The sequence below is a fragment of the Eumetopias jubatus genome, unplaced genomic scaffold (assembly GCF_037043125.1).
Source record: "Eumetopias jubatus isolate StellerSeaLion01/CBP00866 unplaced genomic scaffold, mEumJub1_p1.0 scaffold_16, whole genome shotgun sequence".
NCBI lineage: Eukaryota > Metazoa > Chordata > Mammalia > Carnivora > Otariidae > Eumetopias > Eumetopias jubatus.
The window spans coordinates 58,855,657-58,879,952 of NW_028274822.1; the positions used below are offsets into that span (position 1 = coordinate 58,855,657).

General features: G+C 38.3%; 1 protein-coding gene across 3 annotated transcripts in view; it reads left to right on the plus strand.

The window, feature by feature from the left end:
- Window positions 1–6,748: 6,748 nt before the first annotated feature.
- NDUFV2 (NADH:ubiquinone oxidoreductase core subunit V2) overlaps window positions 6,749–24,296 on the plus strand; it is a 41,696-nt gene continuing 24,148 nt past the window's right edge. Inside the window, exons 1-5 of one of the 3 annotated variants that reach the window (XM_088019723.1) lie at window positions 6,749–6,975; window positions 13,933–14,006; window positions 15,169–15,301; window positions 20,082–20,222; window positions 23,925–23,990. In XM_088019723.1, coding sequence (XP_087875849.1) covers window positions 20,220–20,222; window positions 23,925–23,990 — 69 coding nt within the window. In that variant the 5' untranslated portion in view covers window positions 6,749–6,975; window positions 13,933–14,006; window positions 15,169–15,301; window positions 20,082–20,219. The remainder of the gene's footprint in view (window positions 6,976–13,932; window positions 14,007–15,168; window positions 15,302–20,081; window positions 20,223–23,924; window positions 23,991–24,296) is intronic. The other 2 variants (XM_028123931.2, XM_028123930.2) reach the window with 2 other exon arrangements.

The following is a 24,296-nucleotide window of genomic DNA, read 5'->3' on the forward strand; positions in this document are numbered from 1 at the left end:
TTTACAGAGATATACTACAGCACTATTACACAGAACATTACATTTAATCACTTATTTTTAAAGAAGGCAATTAAGATTTTTGGCAATCTCAGTAATTTTTTTTTTTTTAACCTATAAAATGAGGAGATTGCACCGGATCTTTTCCAGTCTTTCCTGCTCTAAAATGCTAATACCAGGACTCACTGAGTCAGGCTATCTCAGAATCCATACAGTAATTCTTTTATTTTGTTTTTAAAGATTTTTATTTATTTATTTGTCAGAGAGAGAGAGAGAGAGAAAGCACAAGCAGGGGGAGCGGCAGGCAGAGGGAGAAGCAGGCTCCCCGCTGAGCAAGGAGCCTGAAGCGGGGCTCAATCCCAGGACCCTGGGATCATGACCTGATCCAAAGGCAGACGCTTAACCAACTGAGCCACCCAGGCATCCCTCCATACAGTAATTCTTGTCCTTCCACCACCCTAATACCACAGCCCCTTCTAATTCTATCTAATTCTATCACATGCCATCTTGACATTAACATACAACTGTTAACACACAGTAACGTACAAGTCCCTGCCAGAAGATCTCGCTTCTAGAAAGGACAATGAAGACCCCAGCACCACCATCAAGTGCCTTTGTTACTATATGCTGAAATTACCTGGTAGGAAGTGGGCCACAGAAGAAGCAGGGAAATGTCTCTTCTAAGCTTTTTTATTAGCAGGAAGGGATCAGTTTAAAAGGTTAGCTATTTGCCACCTTGAACTTTCAGCTCCTTTCTACCAGCACATCTCTTTCATTTCCTTCAGGTAGAAAACCTACCCTCAGGAAACCCTATTTATGGCAATTCCTACATAGCCTTCCAGTCTTAGCCCGACAGGAACTCCCCCAAGAAGACTTTGGCACTTCTTCTTCTAAGTCCTCAATTCGTCTTGCACACATACTCTGCATTATAATCATTTCCTTGCAGTGTGTTAGGTCTTCCCAAGAAGGGCTATGGTCTGCCATTTTTGTATCTTCAGCGCCCTAGCGCCTAGTGTATAATTAGGGCTGGAAATATATTTGTATAGCCCATGGATGAATGAAAAGACTTTTCTGACCAATTTCACCCTGCTCTGATTACTCTTTCATTACACAGCTTAGGCTGCTTGCACCACGCCACACAAGTACATGAAGCAACCGAACTACTTAGCTGCAATATAATATTTCTTAGTCAAGGAATATTTTATATGAGCAAGGAGAATTGACTATTTAAAGAAATTTTATATAAATCTTTTTATAACTGGTCAAATTCAGATTTGCATAGGAATTTTAAGGAGCAGCCTTGTGGGAGAGAGTCCAGAGCTGTTTCTTTTGTCTAAAATTAAAACTGTCCAAAGAGCCTAAGAATTGGCTTAATTTCTTCTTCGCAGCCCACACTCACTGATGCCCTAAATTAAAACTTGAATTAATAGCAGAAAAAGGAAATATACTCTGAAGAGGTTTTCAACCACTAAAAGGGAGTATAAAAGAGAGTTATCAACTTTTTCACCCTTCTATTTCCTTTATTACACTCTTTCTCAAAATGAATACAGCTTTAGTTTCTTGTGATAAAAATAACACGTTAATTGAAATAAATTCAGACAATACAAAAAGTGTAAAAAAATGAAAATTATCTTTTTTTTTAAGATTTATTTATTTGACAGAGAGAGAGGGACACAGCGAGAGAGGGAACACAAGCAGGGGGAGTGGGAGAGGGAGAAGCAGGCTTCCTGCCAAGCAGGGAGCCTGATGCGGGGCTTGATCCCAGGACCCTGGGATCATGACCTGAGCCAAAGGCAGACACTTAACGACTGAGCCACCCAGGCGCCCCAAAAATGAAAATTATCTTATATCCAATCACCCAGAGAGAACTCTTGTTAACATTTTGATGTGTATCTTTCCACAGTTTTTTCTCTGCACATACAAAAATGTGGTCATGTTATACACGATGTTTTATAAAATCTTAAAAATTCAACTTAACATATCATGGGCATCTTTCCTTTAAAATAAATATTGATCTTTGTTATTGTTTTTAAACCTGCAGAGCAACATCCCATTGTATGGTTGTATTGTGATTTGTTTAATCAACTCTCTGTTGATGATAATCATTTACATGGCTTCCAGGATTTCAGTATTATGAATAACACTGTGACGAACGTATCTGTTTATACAACTTTGTAGACTTTTCCAGTTATTTCCTTAGGATAAATTCACAGAGGTAAAATTGCTGGATATAAGAGTTTGCATATAAAGAAACTCAATATATATTGCCAAATTACCCTCTGGAGAGGATAATCTTATTTGCTTTACTATATCATTGCATGAGAGATTGTTACTCCACATATTACCAATACCAGCAGTTAACAATCTTAAAATTTTACCTATCTATTGAGCAAAAATTATATTCATTGTTTCATTACAATGATTACTTGATAGGGAAACATTGATCAAATTCTTTTTTTTTTAAGATGTATTTATTTGAGAGAGCGAGAGAGTGCACACACATACTTGCATGCGAGCAGGGGGAGTGGCAGGGGGAGAAGGAGAGAGAGAATCTCAGGCAGACCTCCCACTGAGTGCAGAGCCCAATGCTGGTCTCTATCCCAGGATCCCAAGATCATGATCCCAGCCAAAACCAAGAGTCCAATGCTTAACCAACTGAGCCACCCAGGCACCCCTCATTGATCAAATTCTTAGAGGAAATTTCACTTGAGTCTTAGAGGCTACTAAGATTCAGTCCCACATTAGGGAAGTAACAGAGTGACCTGAATCTGATAATGGCTCAGGTGACATTCTGCTTATTATTTTTTTAGGCAGTTTGTTCTTGAGGTCTGTATAGTTAAATTACTGGCTGTTTTGATTTTCATTTTCCCTTTTGGTCCCACATATCCAACATTACCTTGAGAGGAATTTGGAAAGACAATGAAGAGGTTATTCATTACCCTTCCATTTCCCCCTCATCTCAGAGTGAAACAGCATGAAACAGGTCTAACACCTCAGTGTACCACTGTGACCACATCACCCTTCTTTGCATCCTCAAATTGCCTACTTGAAGGACCTTTATTCCCTTCTCTCTCTAAAACTATCTCTTACTCATCCAGCAATAACCTTATCTCTTTTTTCCCCTTCCTTTGAGTTTGATTCAGTTCCTCTTCTTCCCTCAAAGCAAGACTGACGCTGCATTTCATGTTATTCATTAGAAAACCTGATGAGGTCGGTCAGTATTGTTAGAAGGCATGCGAGAGGCAGAGCACGCTATGATGTGTCTGAGACTGCTTTAATAAGTATGATGTGATCTAGGAGGATGATTTAATGTTCTAATTATACTTGCAGAAATTGAGGATCAAAACTTCACAGAATCTAGTAAGAGATGAGGTCAGAATTGCAATCCAAGTCCCTCTGATTTCATGGTTTTCATTATACCATGTCCTCACTAGTGCCTGTTTGTGATAGTTTAAATGGAGAAGAAATCATAGAAATGGCAAAGCCCAAGTTCCCACATTTGGTCATTCCCTTTGACTTTATTCCAGTTCTCCTAGCTCCTAGTCCCCCATTCCTCTCTGCTCCCCAAAACCCCACACACATTCTTTAATTAAAGGGTTGACCACTATAGTTAGGGCCAACTTCCCTGGGCTAATGGTAGTTGCACTAATTTCGAATCACGGAATATGTCTAATCAGGCAGATATAATATTCATTACAGTATGTAATCAAGCCATTTTCAATCAAGACTATGTGGTTAGGTCACTAACATTTAACTCACTGGCATGTGTTGGTTTGTGACTAGAAACAATGGCTTTGAGAGTGGAGGGAAGAACAGGGATTTTTCACACATCCCCTACAATTCTATCCTAAAGACTCTGGGAAGAATAGTTGATTATGTATTAGGTTACTTTATAAGTGGGGTGACTCTAGAAATGAACTCATGTTATCAGGTGTGAGGAAGATTAATCCTAATGTTTTCACTTGAGAATTATGTGGGTTAAGGATAAGCCAAAGTCATGCTGGACATTAACAGATCTTTTGGATTGGTGAACGAAGTGGTATTACACTTACTGCCATTGAATGACTGTTGAAAGCATTTACTTTCGGTATCATCTTCGAGGGAGTGTTAACAGACTAGACTCTCCTTTAGCCCTGATCCTTACTTTTTTTTTTTTTAAAGATTTTATTTATTTGACAGAGCACAAGCAGAAGGAGAGAGAGGGAGAAGCAGGCTCCCTGCTGAGCAAGGAGCCCGATGTGGGACTCGATCACAGGACCCTGGGATCATGACCTGGGCCAAAGGCAGCCACTTAACCGACTGAGCCACCCAGGCGTCCCTGATCCTTACTTTTTGAACATTACTCTTTGCACTCTTTGGTTTTGCTCCTAGGTAACAGAAATTAGGGACACCTGCTTAGTCCTTGCTTGGACTATTAGAAACCAATGAGATATACACCTACTCCATGGACTGTGAATCCACAAGAGGCTATCCTACTACAGAGGACTCCCAAGCTCGATCCCAGGACACTGGGATCATGACCTGAGCTGAAGACAGACACTTGCCTGACTGAGTCACCCAGGTGCCCCTATGCTCAGTACTTTTAAAAAGAACTTTACAGGCATTAACTCATTTTATTCCCATAATAAAGCAATGGGTAGGGTACTATTACTAGACAGAAGCCCAGAGAGACAAACTTGCCTAAACTCACACAGCTACAAAGCAGTAGATATAGGATCTGAACCAGTAGTCTCATTCTAGAGCCTGTTCTCCTGGCCACCATGACAGGTATGGCACTGAGATAAAGAAGTCTGCTGGAGGAAGACCTGAGACCCCTGAAAGGTAAGAGTTCTTTTTCTTCCTGGGGAATGTTGTAATCTGCATATGATACTTGGAATTGTTGCGGCCATCTTGTGACCATAACAGAAGTTACAGCTCAGTATGGTGGAGTAGAAAGATGGAAGGCTCTCAAGTTTTTAAGGACATTCTAGAGTAACTGAGTTATTTAATCTTGGAACTGCTCTACCTTTGGAACTCTTTTCATGTGATATAATGAACTCAAAACTGTTTAATTTCCTTCCATTTGCTTTCCTGTTACTTGTATGGAAAAGCACTCTCACTGATACACATGTATCTAAGCATAATCCAACCAGAGACATACAACTCTTTCAGAGAGTCCACATACTTGCACCATGTGTAAGATTTTCATTCAGTTAGCAAGTATTGAATGTCTTCCATATGCCGGGTACAGTTCAAATTGTTGAATCAAACAAGTTGGGAAGGGCTGGATTCTACACCTATGGGAAAATAATAATCTGGTGGTAAATGTGGTAATGAAAGTGGAGGCAGGCATATATAAGGAAGGTATCATGAGAACTAATCTAGACCAAGAGGTCAGAGAAGGCCATGATAGAAATCAAGTGAATGCACATGTACCAGATTCAAAGAATCCATGCCATATCAGTATCATCCATTTGTATTTAATTTGTAATATATTTTGGTTTTAGTTGTATAAGACACAGTGTTATGTGTATAATAGTGTTGGGTGTATATATATTTAGGTGACTTTATAATACAATAATTATTTATTTTTAAAAGCAAATTCCTGATTTTTTTTTAAAAGTTTATTTTTTTTAGTTATTTCTACACCCAACGTGGGGCTTCGAACTCATGTCCCTGAGATCAAGAGTCACATGCTCCTCTGATTGAGCCAGCCAGGCGCCCCTATAATACAATAATTTAAATCAGCATGGAGGCCCAGAATATTTTTCCCTTTCAAATGTAAATACTGAAACCAATTTAGGAGAAGCAGACTAATATAAAAGATAAGCAAAGAAATGCAAATGGAAGCATTTGGTGTCTATTTGTAGCTCATTAGCTGGGAGCCTTCTTGTGACTTGAATTTCATAATTTGTAAAATATGATTCATAAGTGGTTGCAATGGAAAACTTTAGAGTTCTTAAATTAATGAAGAATAAAAATTTAAAATTCCTATACTGCTTTGAAAGTTCCAGAGATCATTCATAAGTTTAGCAAAGAAAATGGGCAAAACGAAGGGGTGGTACAGGACATGACACACAAGAAAAGAAGGCAGTGAAGGGGAAAATCAAGAGGCAGTAAAGTGCTTGGTAAACTCTACACAGCAGGAAACAGCACTGTGCATATTATGGCTGTTACTGAGTAAATACTTGCTGGAATTTCCAGAGATGACCAAACAAACATCAAGAAGGAAGTGGCTTTTTTGTTTTGTTTTATTATGGAAAATTTCTAACATGTACAAAAGTACTGAGAACAGTCATGAGAACTACCGCATCTTCAGTCATTACTCATAGCCAATCTTGTTTCATTTATATCTTCATTATTCTGAAGCAAATTCCAGATATATTATTTCACCCCTAAATATGTCAGCATACATATCTAAAGAAAAAGTCTGGGAAACAAGGCATTTAGTGTCCACCTCACTCGGTGGCAGTCTTCTGCATCTTCAAGTCTATAACTTGTAAAATATGATTTACAAGGAGTTACAACGGAATCTTTTTTTTAAGTAACCACGATAAAAAAAAAAGTAGGTGGTTAAATCCCCAAAAGGCTCTCTAGGATGGAAGCTCACCCCATAAATCCAGATCGGCGTTACATTCCCTAGAATCCCAACGCAAAGCTCACGGTCGCTTCCTTTCAAGGTTGAGACCCCAGCCACAGCCGGTGGGACCCAGCCTTTTATGGACCTGGCTGGCCTTCGCCCCGCCCCTTCCTGGGGAAGTCTCCGCCCACTGGGCCCCAGTAGCCCCCTCGAGCCTCCGCGCGCCCCCGCCGCCTCGTCCTAGGGAGGGGCGCGCCGCCCTGGACTCCATAGGCCTGGGCTCGGGAGCGCGCACGCCGTGCGTCCCAGGCTCGCTCGGGATTCTCGCCCCTTGCCGCAGGGAAAGGCCAACGGTTTGGTCCGCCATGTTCTTCTCCGCGGCGCTCCGGGCCAAGGCGGCTGGTCTCACGGCCCTGTGGGTAAGGAGGTTCGGAATGAGCCCAGGCACTGCCTCCGCCCTTTTCTCTTTCTCGATGTCTCCTTTTGTGGTGGGCACACGAGAGCGCTTGGCTCTGGACGGCCTGCAGGCGGCGGCAAGGACACTGCGGCCTTCGCCCTTTTCCAGCCAGGCAGGCCGCCACAGCTCCACTGCGAACGAGGAGCTCCGAGGGAGGGTCGCAGTCGTAGCTGCGGCGGGTGCGTGGCCTCCCCCACAGAACTGGGAAGTTTACGCCTAATGTGGTCAAGGAGAGGAAGAAGGAGGGGCCGCCCGGTGGTCTGTTGCTCTTTCGCCCCGTCGCGGAACAGGGGCCGGGCCTACGTCGGCCAGATAGGTTTCTAAGACCCCCCGCCCACAAAGGAGGCACCTTGCCTATCAAGCCTGATGACCTTCTTGCTGTCAGGTTGCAGCGCACTGGAGAGGACTCTGAAATTGTAGGCTCTGGCTTGCGTGTTGAAAGCGTAGAGAGCGTTTCCTTAGGCGGAGAGGTGTTTGATATAGTGAAGAGCGTATTTTGCATATCGGAAAAGTTCGGTAAATAATCGTATCGTACTATGTGAAAGAACACCACCACAAATACTGCACCCAGAAGGATTTTAAGAGCATGAATGGGCTTCTGAGTTTCAAGTACATAAACTTATTGTAGGCAAGGAAATTGAGTCTCGGGTCGAAACACTCATTCAGGTTAACTTAGAAATGGTGACTCCAGGAATGACGATTTTAACAGCATTTACTGGAAAGACGCTTTTTTTTTTTTCCTAGCAGTAAAATAGAAAGGTTGAGTCAGTTCTTAGTAGAAGACAGGGAAATAGTGCATAGTAGTATAGCATACTTCAGGGCTTTAGAGTTAGACCTGAGTATGTTTGGTGGTTTCCCTGCGTTTTCTAGCTTTGTGACACTGGGCTGTGATGTCTCTCACTTAGTTTTCTTGGTCATAAAATGGGAGGGATATTCCAATTTGCAGAGTTTAGACTTTCAGTAAACATTTGAGGTCCTGCACTGCTGGTGGATAATAATGATAGGTAACATTTGGTGAATACTTCCAGGTGCCAAGCACACGTTGTTAAATGTTTACATTCTAAATCTCATTTGTGAGGTTGGTACTGTTATTTCCCCATATTACAGATAAACAGATTTAGACAATCCCTGTTCTTGTGCAGTCGATAGTTTCATGTAAGAGAAACTTTGAAGTAAATATCATACAGTGTAAGAGTACAGTGTTAAGAGATATGAATAAGGTCAGTTTGGTTTGAAAGTGGTGTAAGATTTTTCCTGGAGGCGATACTAACAAATTGGTGACAAGGCCACATATATTAGGGAGAGAATATGATAGGTAGAAAGGACAACATAAGAAAAGTCTGTTGATAGTTGGCAGGGAAAAGCTTGGTGCATATAAGAAGTCTCAAGCAGTGTTGCTGGACTCCATTGTTGGAAGTAAGGTGAATCCAGAGATGAAATAAGAGGTGGGCAGGGCCCGGATGTCGGAGCTCCTTGCATGCCATGCCAAAGAATTTGGCTTTATCTTAGAGGCAGTGCTGAGCCATGAAGGATTTTAAAGGAGCAGAGAGACAAGGTCAGGTTTCTCTGTATTGGGTAGATGGCTGGATGGGAGTGAGGGAATATGTTTGATCAGAGCCAGAGGCAGAGAGACTAAATAGGTAAGAGACTCTTGCAGAACCCCAGGTGAGAGGTGATGAGGATCAGACCTTGTCTACTAGTAGAAAAGATAGAAATAAGAGTACAGATAGATTTTAACTTCTTCAGTTTTTGAGGCAAAGGGTTATTAGAGGTATACATTGAAAAGCAGTTTAAACAATAGAAAAGAACATATTCAGGTAGTGGAAGAAAATTTCAATCAAGTCTTATGTTAGTTTCTGCAGCTGTTTTTTTCTTTGTACCAATATTACCTGAATCATATGTAGTATGAACCCCAGAAATACTTGTTGAATTGATGAATAAGTCTAAGTTTTTGTTGTTTTTCATTTTTTTTCTAGTTTTATTGAGCAATAATTGACAAATCTCGGAAGTTTAAGGTGTACAGCATGATGGTTTGATTGTAGGAAAAACATAATATTAGGAACAGCAAACAGAATAAGCTCAAAAGATAAAAATTACCCATAGTCTCATCAGCCTGGAAATGACCAAAATGTTAACATTTTTGTGTCTGCAATTAACAGGCCTGATGGGATTTTTTTTTTTTTTTGGTAAAATTGGATGATATTGTTCACATTGTTTTGTAGGCTGTTTTTTCTCACAAAACATTTTTGATCCACTTTCCTTACCAGTAAACATTTCTGTACTGTCATTTTTAATGCTGTGTGGCATTCCATTGTGAGGATGTTTTTTATAACTTACATAACCAGGCCCTTCTAATCTTTTTTTAAAATAGAATACCAGAATGACCTAGGAAAAATCAGGAAAAGTGTAAGAGGTCCTACTAATAAAGTTTCTTTGCTAAAAGAGAAACCATTAAGGAAACCATTTACATTTTCAAAGAAATTGCTTATTTTGTTATAATTTCTGTTGTATTAGCTAACTGCCAATTTCTTTAGCTACAGACTTCAGTTTATCATTGCTTTAAAAATACCCATAACTTAGTTCTGTCTAGAAGTGCCTACAAGACAATAGTTGCGTGACCTTGAACCATATTTCTTAATTTCTTAAGTCTTATTTTTTTTCCTGTAAAGTACAGTAATACCTTAGTTAGTGATTATCAAGAATTGCCTAAAAAGTGAATTATGGAGCAGTAGATACACAGAATAGGCTTATTCTCTTCTTCAGTAATTTCCCATGGCTCTCTGTAATGTTGACATCACTTTGCAGCTCATCAGTGCCTCATTCCCAAGCCACTGCTTAGTTCAGTCGGAGTGAGGGAGTTGTGGTGTTTTTAAACATTGTATTTTCAGCTTTAGAGTTTTGGTTCTTTTTTATAGTTTCTATTTGATTTTTTTCGTTTACTGAAGATACATTTTTTTATGTCCTTAAGCATGGGTTCAGCAGTTTTGAAATTGTTGCGTGGTTGATTGTCTTTTTTTTCTGGAAAATGGGCTGTTTTGTTGTTTTATGTTGAGTAATTTTGGATTTTATCCTGGACATTGTGAACGATATGTCATAGAAACTCTAGATTTTGTTAATTCCTCCGTTAGTGTTTTTGTTGTGGCAGGCTGTTAACTCAATTGAACTCGAACTATAATCCAACTCCCTTTTGGGCAGCAGCTCAAATATTGGTTCAGTTCTTTTAGCTGGGCTGCTTGGAGTTGGCCCCATGTGTATGCATGGTTTGGGGTCAGGCACAGAACTTGGGGCTTCCCTCTGGCTTTTCCTTTTCTTGGATTTCCCACTTTCCCATCATGCCTGTGGTTGTCCCAGACTGTCCTGTGGTTCTTCAAGCCATTAAGGCTACAGGTTTTCTCTTAGAGTTTTAGCTGCCCAGCGCAGGATTGACAGCGGTCTGCCTTCAGGCTAAAATAATGTAAAGTGTAAAGCAAAAAAACTTTCATTGGCTTCATCTTAAGTATAGACGCCCCTTCTGTGTCTGTCTGCATTTCGTTGTTCTCCAATGCCTTCGGAAAGTGTTTTGGGTTTTTTATTTTTTAAAAAATAGTTTGTCCAGAGTTTATAGTTGTTAGTGGTTTGGCCTGATAATATCTACTCAGCTACTCTACAAGTGGAACCTCCTGTGGTGGCATTTTTCTTTCTAAATTTTAAGTTCTGTAGAATGAAATGTTTTCCCATTCCATTAGAGGTTCTTAAACCTGATTTTGCAGTGTCCCAGGGTATCTCCATTTTGGCTCAAGGACTCTAAAGGAGTTCTTTTTTTTTTTTTTTTAAGCATTTATTTTACTTTTCTGTTGTTGCTCTAATATATTACCACAAACTTGGTGATATAACATAACAGATTTATTATCTTGTGATTCTGTAGGTTAAAAGTTTGACATGGGTCTCACTGGGCTAAAATCAAGGTGTTGGCAGAGCTACTGGAATACTGTAGGGGACAATCTGTTTTCTTGGCTCTTCCAGCTTCTAGAAAAAGCTGCCCTTATATGTTGGCTCATGGCCCCTTTCTTCCATCTTCATAGCCAGCAAGGGCAGGTTAAGCTCTCACATCACTGACTCTGTTTCCATCATTTGTGACATATCCTTTCTTTTGCTCCCTCTTCCACATTTAAAGGGCTCTCTGATTGCCTTGAACCCACCCTGGTAAGTCAGAATAGGAATCTCCCTATTTTAAGGTCAGCTGATTAGCAATCTTAATTCCATCTGCAGCCATAGTTCTCTTTTGCTATGCATATTAATATATTTACAGTTTCCCAGGATTAGGAAGTGGGTATTTTTTGGGCATCATTACTCCACCTGCCATGGCCTTAAATACTTAAGGGGAAAGAGAAAATGTACAAATTTTTTATTCAGTGAGGTTCAGCAGGCCACTGTTGCACATTACAAATTCAGATCTTTGTATTGGACATGTGAACTCAGTCTGCATTTCAAAGATATGAATAGCTGAATTTCCCTTCTCTTTGGCCACTGTTTAATATCAGCCCAGTACTTTGGGTAATAAATTATAGATTCATTGACCATGTCAGTTTGGTTTTCTATTGAGAAACGTTGACTTACCCACCACTTTCAGGTCAGGAAACATAGTTGTAGGAAATTATTTTCATTCAACAAGCACTAAAGACAACATGTTTAAACACCTTTTTTTTTTGCCTTGTTCTTAGAGAGGGAAAGTGCTTTATATGTGGGATACTTTCCTGGGTGTTATCCCATTTTGTAGGTGAGACAGCTGAAGATTCCCAGACAAATATGCCCAAAATTACACAGTAGTAAGAGCCTGAACTGGCTTTGTTTGCAAGTCCCATTGGTTTGTTTTTTTCTTTTAAGTGCTTTTCTAAGTTCAAGTTTACTGAGGAAAATTGGTATATATGGTGAAGATTTAAACTTAATAGATGCTGTAATAGTAGAAGGGTTTGTCATTGTGAACAGACTAGAGAAGTGATTTCACTGTACTTAAGGAAGAGAGCAGAGGGGAGGAGAGGAGGAGGTTAACTTCTGCATGATGGATACAGTTTTGTTCCTAAGGGACTATCATGATAGTACCATGAAAAAATTACAGTTTGAAAAACACAGGTAATGTCATGCTCTGTTCAGGTGGCTACATTTATAGCAATATGTAGTACATATCCTCAATATTTTGAAGTATGGAGAAGGAGGTTCCTCATTATCACTGACTAAATACTTCTTAATATTCTTTAGTACTTGCAAAGATTCTGGGTTGGAAAAGATCGCCTAGCATTTCTTGTTCTTGGCATCATTACATTTTGAAGACCAGTTGTAAAATCCATCACCTGCATGCTAGGGTATAGATACCATATAGCCTAAAGCAGTAATTCCCAAACTGGATCACAAGAATGACCAATGATGCTTTAAAAATACACATACAGAACTCCTCCTGGTCATAAGCTTATTAAATTTTAAGTAATATATGTTTATTTTGAGTATTAGTCCTTAGGGCGAGAAAATAAAATAGTTTACATTTATACAGCATTTGCTCATGTTTGTTTGATTTTCAAGTTAAACCCCCTCAAAAAACGTGCTTAAGTTTTACCAGTTAATTCTTTAAGTTAAAAGCTCTTAAAATCACTTAAACTTGAACATGAATGTTTGCTCTTAAAATTAACTTGTAATTATTTAGGGTCTCATCTGTTTTTGTGATTATTGAGGCATATTGCCTTCATTTTAGGGGCATAAGAAGAAAAGAAAATTAGGAGACTGGAGTGTTACTATTTAAAGTTCCAATAATAATAATAATGATAGTTGGCCAGTACATGAGTACTATGCTTTGATTTTATAGGTGAGCAAACCTAGGTACAGAGAGGTAGAGTAACTTGCCCAAGGTTACAGTACTATAATTGGTGAAGATGAGACTGAACCTAGGTCTACTGACTGAAATGATGTTTGGATGTTTCATTTCTACGAAGTATTCCTATCCTTAGAACAAAAACCTGGCTTTTGGTGTAACTTTTTTGGCCAGATTTTGCTTGTTAATTCTCTTACAGTGCTAGAAAAATCACTTAGATTTCTTTAATCTGAATTAACATTTTTAGTTAAATTATTGTTGGAACTTTATTCGGAAGACATTTGTAAGAGCCCTCCCATGTATATTTGAAAATATAACAAAACTTAATTTTAGTGGTTAAGGCAAAGTGAAGGTTAAGGTTCATGTCAGGCAAACCTATGTTTGGCTTTTCATTTATTTAACACTGTGATCTAGGGAAATTTTTTTCCTTTGTTCTTTGAGCCTTCGTTTCCACATCTCTAAAACAGGATGATAATAATACCTATATGGTAGGGTTGCTGGGAGGAGTAAATGAGTTATAGTATTTATAAAGTTTGTAGCACAGTATCTGATGGAGAGTAAGCACTTGTATTTATTATCACTATCCTTGAAATAGGTATCACAGTTTTTATTTGTGCAGCCATTATCTACTTTATTAAACTAGAATGTACTGAAAACTTTTATTTAAAATGTAGAAATACCAACTTTGAGTGTATCATATCCAAAGACTCTTGGAGCTTTTTGTGTTCTCTGCATGTCTTTGCTCTAGAAAGCTGAAAGAAATGGCTTTTGCTTGAGCTGGCAGTGGGGGAGGCTGTAGGTAATAGGCGAGTAGGTAATTGGTGAACAATGGCAAGAAAGTACAGAGGGAGCCAGTATCACTTTCCCTTTACCTGATGTTTCACATGTGAGTTGTGACCTCCCTGCAGGTGCACACATATATTATGGATTTAATTAGTAAATGTTTGGGGGTAGTGTGAGAGGTATATTCCTTGCCTGAATTAGTTGCTAATAAAGGAAAACACCGATTTTCAGTTGCTTGACCTAGGTCCTGTTTTTCTGACTAATTAGGTTACTGATTCTGTCAGTTTTGTTTTGCAGCTTCCTTATCCTTTATGAAGTTCCTCTGGCTGGATGTGGCCTTTCATAGTGCAAATAACTGATAGAACTGAAAGGTGAGCAGAGTGGATACTGTTAATGTTTGAGCAACAGAAGAAACTAAGAAAACAAATGTAGGGCCCATGAAAGATTCTGTTCTTGGGGAGTGGGTGGAAGAATATAAAATTTAATTTTTTTTCATTTCGAGCTAGTAGTATTGGTAATGCAAATGATGATTAAAAAGAGAAGGGCTAATAGAGCAGATGACTTAGAGCCAAAAGGCCTGGGCTCAGACTTCATCTCAGTCACTAATTGTGTGGTATAGGGCAGGTTACTGTCTCTGAGCCTAAATTTCTTTAAAAGTAAAATGGAAATAATAATAACTAACCATAGATTTTTGAGGAGTCAGTGGAAAAAAGGTATCTTGAAGTACTTAACACAGAACGATTCAAGTTGAATTTAAAGAAAACACTGCCATTATTTGCCCGTTGTAAATCTCTGTTCCTTCTGAAACACTCGGAAAAAAGAATAAGCTGGAATTGAAGTCCACTGTTAATTCTGTGCTATATGTCAAACTATTCTTGTCTATTTAAAAAAAGTTACTTGAATTTTCATTGGCGTTCACTGAATTCAATAGATACTTTAGAGTCTAGTGAGAAACTAGACTCTAGTCTGGTGAAAAGAGTGTACTTTAAGGGGGAAAACTGCTTACTCTTAAAATCAGTCCAGTCCAGCTAAGTTGTTTATTTCCAGTTCCAGCACCAATAATTGGTCCTGGAATGCCTCTTCATTCCAAGGTGAAACTAAATTCAAATGGCTTATTAAGTAGTGTAAAGATGTTAATTCAGACTTTTTATATCTTAATTTATTCCTTTATTGCAAGTGTCTGATGTGGATGTTATAATGAATGTAAAATAGTTCGTGAAGCTCTTAAAGATGTCAAAAAACAAGGCAGCTTTGAAAATGGCCATGTGCTAACTTGATAGGAATGAGTAACAGTTTATGCCAGTTGAGTAACAATGAGGGCTAATATTGATCAGTTTACCCTATTTTGCTTGTTCATTGTTTTATAAACAAATTATCTGAGCCTTTTTCCTACTGTTTTGAAGAAGTTCTGGCTTCAGACATTGAAATTTAAGTTGCTTAAACGCTATGCTAATGTATATATATTTAGGTTTTCTTTTTCTTTTTTCTTTTTTTTTTTACAACCAACACATCTTTTATTTACTTGATTGAAAGTCTAATGGTACATATGAGGTTTAATCGAGTTGCTCTCCATTTTATTCACACTGACTCCACGGAGTTGTATTTTCAAGCGTGATTCCGCTCAACTGCTGCTCTTGCTGGGGCTTTGTTTTCTTTCAGGGTCAAGGTGGGTACTTTCATACAAAATCTTATTTTTAATTCCCTCTCTGGCAATTCTTTCCTGGATTCTTAGCTTTGCATAATTATACCTACAATGGAACCAGCATCCTAAAGTCACCAGGATAAATCCTCCTACTCCAATGTCACATGATCTTCTAATCCTACTAGTTAACAAAAAATGTCCAAGGCCAGCCACAACAGGTCCTAATGAACCATACAATATCGAATCCCGTGCACAGGGAATGTTTTCAACACTTAAAATTCCTAGGAGCTTAAAGGGCTGTGATAAGAAATTGCACTTGATTTGATTCTTTGTTGATACGACATGGCAGCTACACCTAGGCGGGGAGGGTAGGTGTGACGGGAAAAGCTGGAAATCCAGAGTTGGGTTTTTGTCTCTGCTCTGCCACTAACTGGGATCACTTGTAGGATATATGTATTTTTTTTAATCTCCGTGGCCCTCCATCTTCCCCTTGGCGGGCTCGCCAGGCTCCGGTGCGGTGGCCATAGCATCTGGTGGGTGCCTGCAGCCCTGCCCCGCCCCGCCTTAGGTTTTCTGTAGGAACAGAAGCGTGATATTTACTGTTGTTTTTTTTAATGTTAACAAACTGAGGGTTCTAGAGGGGAGGAGGGTAGGGGGATGGGTTAGCCTGGTGATGGGTATTAAGGAGGGCACATTCTGCATGGAGCACTGGGTGTTATGAACAAACAATGAATCATGGAACAGTACACCAAAACAAATGATGTAATATATGGTGATTAACATAACAATAAAAAAATTAAAAAAAATAAAGGTCTAAATGTTAGCAACAACAAAAAAACAGTAAATAGCTTGTTTTAAATAGAGGGCATATGTACATACTTCTGTCTGTAAATGGGAACATGTGAGCCAATGGAGGAGGCAGGTCTTTTCATTTCTAATCTGTCTCCCTATATATGGATGCATTCCAGGGTTTTCTTCATTAAACTGCTTGATTTCCTAGATCTACTCTATACTTCTAGAGCTCGCATTATCATCAAATAGTTCCATTCAGGTGGCTAATAATAAGCCCATAACCTTGTAAGCATTAGCCCTAAGATCCAGTGTGAGTTCTACCAGTAATTAGTTACATGATCTTGAGAAGTTTTCATAAGTCATTTAAATCTGGAAATAATACCCATCTTTCATGAAAGTTGTGAGAATTAAATAATGTGTAAAAAGCTTAGTGACTGACAGATAGTACTTCTATAATAATAGGTAATGATAGGTAAAACTAATATAGTACTTACTACATGCCAGGCAGCATATTAAGCACTTTACATAGATTATCTCTTTTAATCTTTACAACAGTCTTATGAAGTATGTACTGTTGTTAGTACAATTTTATAGATGAGGAAAGTGGCTCTGGAGCTGGGCTTTTAACAACTCAGCTATATTGTCTTTCTGCAAATAGTATATTTATGGAATATTAAGTACCAGGGATAGATCCCAATTCCCAAGAAGTTGAACTGTGGAAAATGTGGCTTTTAGAAATGATGAAATTGACCTGTTTGGTATTGGTCCCTTTCCACTGTCAGAAAGACAGTATTTCAACAATTAGTTTGGCGACATTAGGCAGGATGCTTTGGACTAGGGAAGAGTCAGCTAGAAAGCTATTAGAGTAATGCACAGGCCTGGAATAATGTCTGAAATGGAGTAGTGATAGAGAGGAAAAGGACTAAATATTCATTTTTAAAAACTGAAATGTTGGGGTACCTGGGTGGCTCAGTCAGTTAAGTGTCTGCCTTTGGCTCAGGTCATGATTCCAGAGTCCTGGGATCAAGCCCCACATTGGGCTCCCTGCTCAGCAGGGAGCCTGCTTCTCCCTCTCCCGCTCCCCCTACTTGTGTTCTCTCTCTGTGTCAAATAAATAAAATCTTAAAAAAAATTGAAATGTAATACATATACATGACAACTGAAACAGTATGCAAGGATATATATATTATAGTAAGTATAAAATATACATTAAAGAATGGGGTACAAGGATATATATATATTATGGTGAATATATTAAATGTATTGCATATATTAAAGAATAAATTTCCTTCCCACTCCACATCTTGATCCCCTTCTTCAGAGACAGCCACTGTTACTGGTTTCTTGTAATACCTCTATATTCTGTATTTTATAACATTTTCTATATTTTGAAAAATTAGTGGGACATGCAGACTGGTGTATTTGTAGATTTTTATCTTCTTGTCAAGAACTGTGAAGGCTCTGAGATTTTACCCTACTTCCCAGCCAACAAGTTAAACTGCTTGAGTCTAGTAGATGCTGACTGAGACTCCTGGGTTAGAGACAGAGGACTTTATTACTCAGGCCATGCAGGGTAGCATAAACTTCGTGTTCATATTGGTTCTCCTTCACCCTCACATCCCATGGGAGTGACATGGAGCAACCTCGGGGAATGCTGTGCATCGTAACTGAGGAACCCAACCCCAGCTGCAAGAGAACTTGCCCAGTGTTGGCCTGAGAGGGAGATATCCTCTACAAAAATCCTTGAAAAGACAGTCTGGAGCGAGAGGTGTCAGTGGCTAGTGCCTCTTCTCAGGTGCAGAGATGTGCAGAAACATGAAAATTGTCTACCAGCACTATTACTTATTCCCCCACTTTAAGTAAAAAAAGATTTATAAGTTAATTTCACTGATGAGAGAGGAGATAGTATTTTTCAACCATCTATAATATACTTTCACCAGAAAAATTGATGGTCTTATGTGGATATAAATAAAAATAATTATGTGGAAGTTCAGGAAGCTATCACTAATCTTTTCTTTGTGACAATGTGATAGTGACTCTGAGTCAGCTAACAAAGTGCACTTTTAAAATCTGTTTAGTTCTTAAAATGCAGTTGTTTAAATCTTCCATTTTTCAGTTATTAAATGTTTTATCCTATTAGCTAAGCAAATGTGATAATGCTTTAATAGGTTATATAGTATTTTCAGAGAAACTTTATTATTTGAACCTCAAAGCACCCCAGTAAGTAAACATCCCTGTTTTATAGGTGCAGAAATTGAGTCTTAAAAAAATTAAGTGACTTGTGTAAAGTCACATGTTAGTAAAAAAAATTTTTTTTTAAATCTGAAACTCCAGCATTTTTTCTTTGGCTTAGCTGTTTTTTTCCTGACTGTTCTCAATCAGTAGTCTGTTTTCAATGATTTGGACTTTAAAACACATAATTTTGGGTAGAAGGGCCCGTGTGTGTAAACTCATGTGCATATCCAGAATTACAGGTCAGCCAGAGAGTGCCTCAAAATAGATTTTCCAATATATAGCTACCTAGCCCCAGAGACCAATTTTCAAGATTATCTCGGTATTTTTCTTTTTTCCCATATTTTTCATTTTAAGTAAAGTTATGTGACAGATACTGAAATAATGAGGAAGGGATCAAATATTGACCCGAAACTGAAGGTATTTTAACTTAGAAATTAGTGGTGTTTAATTTGATAATATATAGGGAAGTTGGAAGGGTAAGTAGGATTAATAGTAGAGGTGGTAAATTTCATTTTGTACTTGATGAATGTTTTATTGTTTTTTAAGATTTATTTATTTGAGAGAGAGATTGTGTGTGTGCGTGCACGGAAGGGCAGAGGAAGAGAATCCTCAAGTATACTCCCCGCTGAGTGTGAAGTTGCACCTGGGGCTCTATCCCAGGACCCTGAGTCATGACCTGAGCTTGAATTAAGAGTTGTGTGCTTAACTGACTGAGCCAACCAGGCGCCCTGATGAATGTTTTGTTTTAAATAAGATTTTTTGTTTGTCAATTAATCCATGCTGCATAAGAAGCATGGAAAATAGAGAAAAATACAAGAAACAGTATGAAAATAAGACTCCCTTATAATCTTGTTAACATCATAATAACAGAGATAAGCACTTTAAATTGTTATGGCCTTCCAATCTTTTCATTAGTGTCTATATTGAATAAATCAGGATGGTAGTTTATGCTTTTTTGTTTTATAACAAAAAATATTTTCCTGATATTTTCCAGTTGTGATTGTGGCATAAATACATCTTTCAGTGTCATTATTTTTAGAAAATACAATTTTTGGCAGCTACACAGTATGATTTTTGTTGGAATTATTATTTAAAACCTTTCTATGTTGGGCCTTTTGGTTGCTTGTGTTCTGTAAAAACAATACAGAGAATATATTTCTGTATATACCCTTATCCTCATTTTATACTGTTTTTTGGATAAAATTCTAGCAGTAGAATTAGTAAATTAAAAGATGGAAGCTTTCTTTAGTCTGTCCATACACCATATCAATTTGCTCTCCTAAAAGGCTGTATCAATTTTTACCTAATGTATAAGCATACCTACTTCCATACACTCAACAGAACTGTTATCTTTAAAAAAAAAAAAAAGAAAAACCGGTACTAATTTGATAGCTGGAAATGTTATCTCATTTAAACATGCCTGTTTTATTATTTTTATTTTTTTAATTTAAATTCAATTAGCCAACATATAATAAATCAGTAACTTTTGATGTAATGTTCAGTGATTCATTAGTTACGTATAATACCCAGTGTTCATCACATCACGTGCCCTCAATGCCCATCACGCAGTTACCCCACACCCCCACTCACCTCCCTTTCTGCAACCCTCAGTTTGTGTTCCAGAGTCAGGAGTCTCTCATGGTTTGTCTCCCTCTCTGATTTCTTCCCATTCAGTTTTCCCTCCCTTCCCCCATTATTCTTTGTACTACTCCTTATATTCCACATATGAGTGAAACCATATGATAATTGTCTTTTGCTGCTTGACTTCTTCACTTAGCATAATCCCCTCCAGTCTACGGCCATACCGCCCTGAACGCACCCGATCTCGTCTGATCTTGGAAGCTAAGCAGGGTCAAGCCTGGTTAGTACCTGGATGGGAGCATAATCCCCTCCAGTTCCATCCATGTCAGTGTAAATGGTAGGTATTCATCCTTTCTGATGGCTGACTAAGATTTCATTGTATATATAAACCACATCATCTTTATCCACTCATCTGTTGAAGGACATCTCAGCTCCTTCCACAGTTTGGCTATTGTGGACATTGCTGCTGTGAACATTGGGGTGTATGTGCCCCTTCTTCTCACTACATCTGTATCTTTGGGGTAAATACCCAGTAGTGCACTTGTTGGGTCGTAGGGTAGCTCTATTTTTAACTTCTTGAGGAACCTTCATGTTTTCCAGAGGGGCTGTACCAGCTTGCATTCCCACCAACAGTGTAAGAGGGTTCCCCTTTCTCCACATCCTTGCCAACATTTGTTGTTCCCAGTCTTGTTAATTTTAGCCATTCTAACTGGTGTAAGGTGCTATCTCATTGTGGTTTTGATTTGTATTTCCCTGATGCCACGTGATGTGGAGCATTTTTTCATGTGTCTGTTGGCCATTTGTATGTCTTCTTTGAAGAAGTGTCTGTTCATATCTTCTGCCAATTTCTTGACTGGATTATTTGTTTTTTGGGTGTTGATTGAGTTTGATAAGCTCATTATAGATCTTGGATACCAGCCCTTTATCTGTTATGTCATTTGCAGATATCTTCTCCCATTCCATAGGTTGCCTTTTAGTTTTGTTAACTATCCTTTGCCATGCAGAAGCTTTTTATCTTGATGAAATCCCAGTAGTTCATTTTTGCTTTGTTTCCCTTGCCTTCAGAGACATGTCTTGCAAGAAGTTGCTGTGGCCAAGATCAAAGAGGTTACTGTCTGTATTCTCTAGGATTTTGATGGATTCCTGTCTCACATTTAGGTCTTTCATCCATTTTGAGTTTATCCTTGTGTATGATGTAAGAGAATGGCCCAGTTTCATTCTTTTGCATGTGGCTGTCCAATTTTCCCAGCATTGAAGAGACTGTTCTTTTTTCCATTGGATATTCTTTCCTGATTTGTCGAAGATTAGTTGACCATAGAGTTGAGGGTCCATTTCTGGGCTCTCTATTCTGTTCCATTGATCTATGTGTCTGTTTTTGTGCCAGTACCTTGCTGTCTTGATGATCACATGCATGTTTTAAATTACTAGTTAGTTCATTAGCAGTTATATTATGACATTTTTGTTCATATTTATTCATTTTCCTCATTGACTTATATGTGTTTATGATCTCTTCAGGCTGTTAATTTTTGGTCATCAAATGTGTGTAAGATCCAGGAGTCATCAGCATGGAGTTAAACATGAGAATAAATAAGCTTGAAGGGGCAAAAAAATCTGTGGAGAAAAGAACCTAGGACAGAGCTGAGCCCTGAGGACAACCTCCCCTGAGGGGTGGGTAAAGAGTCAGTAAAGTAAACAAAATGTTAGGGTTCAGAAGTTAGGAAAAGAGGAGACTGGATGCTTTCTGTTCTCTTAAATCCATTCTTCTTTACTTTATTATGAAGTCTTTTGTTTCTTCTCAGAATTTAGTTAAGTAATTCACTAATGGTACTCAGTAAAAATTGTTCTTTGATTAAAAACAAATCTCAGCTAAAGTGATGGCAGGGACTATCTTCTAAATTTTAGTTTCAGTTAATTTTTCAAAGCTTTATGCTGGTGGTGTTTTTTTTAACAGTATTATTTGGGAACTATGGCCTTAGTTTTATGTTTATCTCAGTCTAGGTTCTGGACAAGCAAATCAGGGGTATAAGTATAATCTTGTATTTAATTCATAGATTGATCCTGAAGCGGTTTGGAAGAATTTGAATAAAAGTACAAGAACCTAAACAATCTCCTTGATGTGTTTTATTTTTTTCTTTTAAATTTTTGTGTGTTTAAGACACAGAAAAGCAAAAAGAATATAATAAGCACTGCGTTCCTTTTGCTGCCCAAGAAAGAAAACAAAAACAACCAGAGTTAAAGCCCCCTTATGTACTGATCAAATTCTCCCCTCCCTGCCCCCATTATCCTGAAACTGATATTTACCCTGTATTTTATACCTATGTCCCACATTCTTTTAAAAATTTTTTTAATTTAAATTCAATTAACATATAGTGTATTATTAGTTCCAGAGGTAGAGTTCAGTTATTCATCAGTCTTGAATAATACCTAGTGCTCATTATATCAGGTGCCATCCTTAATGTCCATTATCCAGTTACCCTGTCCACCCACCCCCCCAGCAGCCCTCAGTTTGTTTCCTGTGATTAAGAGTCTCTTATGATTTGTCTCCTCTGATTTCGTCTTGTTTTATATTTCCCTCCATTCCCCTATGCTCCTCTGTTTTGTTTTTTAAATTCCACATATGAGTAAGATCATCTGTTAATTGTCTTTCTCTGATTGACTGCTTTCACTTAGCATAATACCTTCTAGTTCCATCCTCATCGTTGCAAATGGCAAGATTTCATTTTTGTTTGATGGCTGAGTAGTATTCCATTGTGTGTGTGTGTGTGTGTGTGTGTGTGTGTGTGTGTGTGTGTGTGTGTGTATACATACACACCACATCTTCTTTATCCATTCATCTGTCAATGGACATCTGGGCTCTTTCCACAGTTTGGCTATTGTGGACATTGCTGCTATAAACATTAGGGTGCAAGTGCCCCTTCGGATCACTACATTTGTATCTTTGGGGTAAATACCTAGTAGTGCAAATGCTGGGTCATAAGGTAGCTCTATTTTCAACTTTTTGAGGAACCTCCATACTGTTTTCCAGAGTGGCTACACCAGCTTGCATTCCCACCAACAGTGTAGGAGGGTTCCCCTTTCTCCGCATCCTCACCAACATCTGTCATTTCCTGACTTGTTAATTTTAGTCATTCTGTATGTGCCACATTCTGTACTTGGATCTTTTCTTGTTAAACAAGTGTTTACATAAACTTATTTCTTCAACTGAAATATTTGGACCTAGGGAAAAGTTAAATACATGATTGTATCACTGCTTTTACTTCTCTATTATATTTGCTTTCTTTGAATTGTCCAACTTTTGCTAGTTTCATGCTTGGTTTAATCCAGTGTTCTACCATTGTGTGATTAGTAGAACTCAGAAATCAGAGGCTTTCTGAATAGTGATTGAATTGCTTTTGGTGGTGGCAGGGAGGGTGGTAAGGGTGTTGGGGGGAGCAACAGGGCAAAGAGAAATAAAATGCAACGGAAAGTAATCAAATGGATTCCTTCTAAAACGGCTGACTATGGTCACCGCTTAGCATCATAAGCAGCTTTCTGAAACTTTATGGCTGGAGTTTCTAAACTAATTCATAAAGAATTGAAAAGGGGGCTATACTTGACTCATTTGTGCAAGAGTATATGACTCATTTGTACAGAATGAAAACATGTTTATGAAAGCCCACATTGAATGAAAGCTGGCATCCAGCTTGATTCAGAAAAAAGTGAAAGGCCATAAATTAATGGAATATCAACTCTCCTAATGCATGCTGACGAGAGTGTAGTAGAAAGGGTACATGACTTAGGAGATATATAGGTTGTGGACCTGGTTCTTCCATGGACTCATGTGTTATCTTAGGCAGGTTAATAACCTTACCTTGGATTTCCATTTCTTTATACCTCTCCTGAAATAGAGATGGGCAGGGTGTAGCACAGTGAGCCATATCTCCTAAGATCTTTTACTTATATAAATTGAGTCTGTTGTTTTAAATTATGGATCTTAAGGTATTTACTCATGAAAAATTTCTTAAGGCTTATGATTTACTAAATTTTCTTAAAATTTTAGGGGAGACATACAAGGAATTTACATAAGACAGCTGTGCAAAATGGAGCTGGAGGAGCCTTATTTGTGGTAAGTAATTACTCCAATTTCTTCAGAATGGAAAGACTTGGAAATTTGGGTAAAACTACTGTAACAATCCAAGATATCTTAAACACCAATGTCCTTGGTATATGCTAGCCATTGTGGTGATTTAAGTATAGCTAATTGAATTCATTAAATTTCAAAAGATGTGTGATTCCAGTTGAACCTCTTGAGTTTAAGTTGACACCAGGGTACCTCTGAATTGACATTATTTTTTTGGTGAAATTACTGTGAGCCCTAAACTGATTTCTAGTCTCACTTTGGGTTCTTAAAAATCAGTCATATTGGCTGACG